This window comes from Uranotaenia lowii, chromosome 3, assembly GCF_029784155.1.
Source record: "Uranotaenia lowii strain MFRU-FL chromosome 3, ASM2978415v1, whole genome shotgun sequence".
In the NCBI taxonomy this organism is placed as follows: Eukaryota; Metazoa; Arthropoda; class Insecta; order Diptera; family Culicidae; genus Uranotaenia; species Uranotaenia lowii.
The window spans coordinates 295,712,406-295,717,925 of NC_073693.1; the positions used below are offsets into that span (position 1 = coordinate 295,712,406).

At 35.0% G+C, this 5,520-nt stretch overlaps 1 protein-coding gene across 2 annotated transcripts; it reads left to right on the plus strand.

The window, feature by feature from the left end:
* The first annotated feature begins 2,999 nt into the window (after positions 1 to 2,999).
* On the plus strand, positions 3,000 to 5,037 carry LOC129755729 (cytochrome P450 4C1-like). Of its 2 annotated transcripts, none has more exons than XM_055752351.1 (4): positions 3,000 to 3,222; positions 3,409 to 3,802; positions 3,867 to 4,043; positions 4,103 to 5,037. In XM_055752351.1, the coding sequence occupies exons 1-4, from the start codon at positions 3,020 to 3,022 to the stop codon at positions 4,703 to 4,705; spliced, it is 1,377 nt and encodes a 458-aa protein (XP_055608326.1). In that variant the 5' UTR covers positions 3,000 to 3,019; the 3' UTR covers positions 4,706 to 5,037. The 2 variants fall into 2 exon arrangements, with proteins under 2 accessions (XP_055608326.1, XP_055608325.1); XM_055752350.1 differs by having other exon boundaries at positions 3,000 to 3,362; positions 3,423 to 3,802; positions 4,103 to 5,033.
* Positions 5,038 to 5,520: the final 483 nt, after the last annotated feature.

Genomic DNA, 5,520 nt, shown 5'->3' on the forward strand with positions numbered 1-5,520 from the left:
TAGTCCCTACATTTCTTAACCTAGCTCAAATGTATAGTAGATAAATGGAGAAAATTCAAAGTCAATACTCATGGTTGACTTGCGATTCATAAGAATCTTAAAATCACGACATAATCTTTTGTAAAATGTTAACAAATATGAAGTACTTAAGTCTATATCGTTGTGTTTGTATTGAACAGATTAACTTTTTCCTTTCTGTGACTCAAATGAAAGTTTAATTAGCAACTGCACTTCTCAAGTATCCTGGTACAAATAGCAGACTGAGTGAAGATGAGTCTGCCATCTGTCTAACACCAAGATGATTGTAAATAAAACCTTCTAGCGAAGCTTTTTTGTCCAGTAGCAGGTAACATTCAATGTTTTATTAAGTTGAAGAGTATGGGCAAAGAAACATCAAAACATAGAAAAAAAAAATTTATCTGATTTCCTATTGCGGGAAAATTAATCACAATCCAAATCCAAACTCAGTATCCGCAAAAGTTAAAAGGCTAATTCATAATTTTAGTCCTTAAAATATTTTTAATTTATTTAGATCATTACGATGTCCCCCGTTTCAAAAATAAGCTTCAAATTCATTTCTCAAACGGTGAATCACATTTTACTTGAATGCCGGAAATACGACAACCAAAGACTAAATCCACTACCCGAAGGCATCCTGGCAGACAAAATGGAAAACAACAAAATTAAGGAAAAACAAATCATTCGTTTCCTTAAACAGTGTTATCTATTTTTTTTTTCTTTGAGGGTGAAAATATTTGGTTAATCCCTCTTTAAATAAAGCGTACAAAAAAAATCTCTAACAGCCATAATTTAATTTAATTTGTCAAACTTTGTTTTCTGTTGTTATTTTACAAAAGTGCTATGATTAGGGTAAGTGAGCCCTATTTTGGCATGGTCCTTTTCTTGGCATGCCAACATGTCTTTTCATGTTTTCAGGTCCAAATTGAGCTTAAAAAATGTTGAATATATTTTCATTGCGAAGAGAATAATTTGTTTCAAATCTGTGCATACCGAATTTTTTGATTGTTTGTACTTTAATAAAGAAGATAATTTTTTTCGATCTGCATCCGAGGAAATTATGTTGGAAATCACCGTATGAAAATCAGATGAACTCACCTTTCTAGTGCAACTGTTAAATTCACATGCGCTTTCAAACGCGGACATTCATTTGAAAAATTTGCAATAAAAACTCATGCCTACAGTTAAACTCGGCAAAAAATCAAAAAATACTAGAAAGACTAAAGTGTGAATGTTTATTTATGTTTTGAATAAAAATTTAAAACTAATTTTGTTCCTTTTCTTAGCATGCAACTTCAATCGAAATACACCACCAGTGTTAGAAGCTGGAAAAAATACATGTTCATTAAAGAGGTATTTTTGGACTGATGTTTTCCCCGAAACTTCATTTAAAACTACGCACAAATGTTTTCATACTACTTGGGTTGTATGATAAGACCGTTGCTATCAACTTATGCTTCGAAATAAGTTGGAGAACATAAGTGATTCGACTAACTAAAAGTCATATCCAAGTATTTTAAATGCAAAAATCGCTATTTGGGAACCATGAATCGAAGGTACATTGGTATGCGTGCGAACAGCATTTGCATTGCAGTCTGCCGAGCAAAAGCCACGTGGTCTCCTACAGAACACAGTGGTTCGAAATATTGAAAAAAAAAACTAAGTTAAATTAAGCATCTCACAAGACTTAAGATGTTTTTCTTATCTAAAAATTGTTAGATCGATGGCAATTTATGACTTTAGTATATAAAATACATAATTCATTGAGTTTTGGAATCGTTTTCTATTGCTTGGGAATCATATACCTACTCAGATTTGATTTTTTGGAATTTTGTTCTAATTTTTTTCATGGAAACTGAAGTTGGAAGTTCAGGAAAATATCGTTTGCTTTCCAATTATTCCTTAAAATATTTGATGTGAGTCTAATTAAAAAAATTGTTTTAGCAAGGTTTACATTCTAACATCTATTTGGCGTGTCAAACCACTGCGCAACACCCCGGGCATTCGAGATGGCTCTTGCTAGAAGCTCATAATCTCAGCTAACAAATTCAAAAGGGCAAAATTTTTAAATACCATTCAAGGAATTTTTCAATTTCTTACTTTATGAAGCCAAACTCCACAATATGAAGACAGTTGTTTGGTAGTGGAAATAACCCTATGTGTCGCAATCGCATTGCGGAATTTCTGGACTTCCGACTTTTTGAAATGAAAGCTTATTTTGTCCTTTCAACCAAATTTCATCCAAATTTCATCAATGTTGTCAAATGCCTTTTTGTTGTATGAGTGAAGCCCGGTGTTCCATCGTCGCATAGAACTTTACGCTCAGCTGACGTCATTCTGTCAGTGGCCTTATATTCAGAATAGCCAACGATTTTGTTAACTGTCAATTGGGCATTGTTGGTAAAGATCTATTGCACTTTGCTGGTGGTCAAGAATCGGATCATCGAAACGGCAAACAATTGGTACGGCGGCCAAGTAATTGGAGCACCGCAGTGAGTACTTTGCATGCATTTTACTCACATTAATGAAAGTTCCATAGAGAAAACATATTTTTGTTGAACTCTAAGCAAGTGAATTTTTCAAAGGATGTTATATGGTGCACTCAACAGGAAGGTAAGAATGTCGAAAAAAGGGTAAACCATGCCTTAGATGCCAAGGTCGGGTACATTTACCCTATGTAAAAATATACATATGTTTCATAGCTTGTTTTGTTTCATATGTCATTATGATCCATAAAATAATCTTTGATTAGACTTCATTTGGAGCTAGAAATGGTACTCTAACCATTTCTTCTCATGATGTCATGCATTCGAGTATCATTTCTTCCCGGTAAAACTTCAATTATGCCTCAAGTGGACAACTCTTGATCCCAAGCGGCTTGCCTTATTCCCAGATCATTGGCAGGTCAATGAGTGCACTTTTGAAAAAAGCGAATAAAAGCTAAAGGTGTCCGATTCATCCCATTAGTCGAATATTAGAGTTTGTTTTGCTTAGTAGTGAAATGATTTCCTTTGTGATTCTAATCGGTTTATTAATCTTTCTAGTAAAACGATTCTTAAACAGTGACAGTTTTCATTTAAGAACCATTCCAACTCCCTCAAGTTATCCAGTGATAGGAAACTTGGCTCTTTTTGCAGGGTTAAGCAAGTGTGACACGTTCCAATTGATATGTGACCATTTTCGTCAGTTCCCGCGATGCTTCCGGTATGACATTGCAATCCGGCAGTTGATTTGTGTCGGGGATCCAGATCTTATCCAACAAGTGCTCAACAGCAACGTGTGTCAGGAGAAACCTTTCATGTATAAATTTCTGGAAGTCGATTACGGATTACTGTCGGCATCGTGTAAATTTCTTAAATATCATAATTAAAAATTTTGTTTTAATTATAGAAATTTGTTTCTAGACATTGATTGGAAAGAATACCGAAAAATGTTGAATCCAGCTTTCAACCAAAAAATTCTATCAGGATTTGTGTCGATCTTTGATCAGTGTGCTAGAGCTTTAGTTGAGGCTCTAGGAAACTCCAGAAGCCGAAGTGAGATCGATTTGCTTCCGTTCACATCCCACTGCACTTTACAAATGATATGCCAAAGTTCCTTGGGAAGCGATATTGCATCGGATCCCAAAACTATTGAGTTTTGTAACATTCTAGAAGAATTGTTGGGAATTCTATCCGCAAGAGTATTCAAACTGGCATTCTACAACGAGTGGATTTATCGTCGATCTGAATCTTACAGAAGACAGCAAGCAATTCGAGCGAAAATGAGAAGTTTGATTGAACCGGTTAGTCATTTCATGCAATCATCTCAATTTGGATTTAATAATTTATATTTTTTTTTGTTTTCAGGTAATCAAACAAAAAAGGGAATCAATGAAAACGAACATGTTTCTAACAAATCTTGAAGATAAAGAATTCGATCGGAAGCCCAGAATTTTCGTCGATCAACTGCTGCAGATGGAACGCAATGAACAGAAAATTTCACTGGATGAAATTCAAAATCACATCTACACAATTATAGGAGCGGTAAGATAATTTCTTTTCCTCTAAAATAGTATTTTTATTTCATTAACATTGTTTTCAAGGGTAACGAAACGTCAGCTCTTCAGTCATCTTTCGTGTTGCTGATGCTTGCCATGAATCCCGACATTCAAGAGAAGGTTTTCCTAGAGTTGAACGCCATTTACACAAGAAGTGACGAACCCTTAAACTACAACTCACTCAAAAGTCAGTCCTATCTCGAAGCAGTCATTAAAGAAACCCTCCGTCTGTTTCCGGTTGCCCCAATGGTTGGACGGCAAACTTTGGAACCAATTCAACTTGGGCAGGGTCTTCCGCTAATCCCGGCCGGAGTCACCATCCTTATTAATCTTTTCGTTCTTCATAGACGGCCAGATCTGTGGGGTCCAACAGCAAATCAATTCAATCCGAATCGATTTTTGGCAAAAGAGATTTCCAATCAACATCCGTTTGCCTTTATTCCATTCGCTGGAGGACCGAGGAATTGTATCGGCTATCGGTACGCGATGCTTTCGATGAAGGCGATTGTAAGCCATGTGGTTCGAAATTTCAAACTTTCCACCCGACTTCGAATGGAGCAGCTTCGGTTGTACCACGAGGTTACTTTGAGGCTGGAAGGTGGCTTTCTGGTGACCGTTGTGAAGCGTACTCAAAGCAGCGAATCTTAAACGCCTGAATGTACACAATTAATTAGTGTATAACAGTTGGTCAACTGTGAAGTTTGATTATGAAAAGGTTTCTCACGACCACAGTAGATATCAATATTGTTTCGTGAAATAAATTTTTAAATGGAATACAAAAAATGTTTCACTTTTCCAAAAGTTAAGAAAACTTGTTAACAATATCTATTGATTGCCTAAAAAAAATGTTAAATACACAAGTAAAAATGAGCACCATGTAATCACAAAGTCAGCTTTTAAGACGTCATCGTTGTGTCCTAACGTATGTTTAAGTCTGGTTTGGAAATAATATTTGCTTCAAACGATAAATGAAAACAGTCTTGTTGAAGTCTTTATCTGAAAATATTCTGAAAATCGTCTTGGATTCAATTGCGTTTGCATTCCTGCTTTCGGAGAACACAAAAAAAAAATCTTGAATAAATTTATCTTTCTAGGGTGAGCGCTTCTACTTTGAACCTAGAGCCTACTTTACTACTATTACGCTGAAAATCGGAAATAAAAAAAAAAATTGTAAATCTGTAAATCTGTAAATTTGTAAAAAAAATTGTGTAAATCTATCAAAAACAGCAAATCCAAAGATAAAAATTCCCATTGAAGCTTGCAGATGAGACCATGAACTACGAATGGGTTTTTTAAACCACAAAACACCCTCAATATTTCTAGAATGATACACTTCTGGAATTATTTTCTAGAAAAAACTTCAAAGTTTGAAGTAAGATTGCAGAAAAGTTAAATCAAATGTGAGCCACAACAGTTCTACAAAATTTGCCAAAGTCAAAATCAAAATCAAATACCAAGAAAAT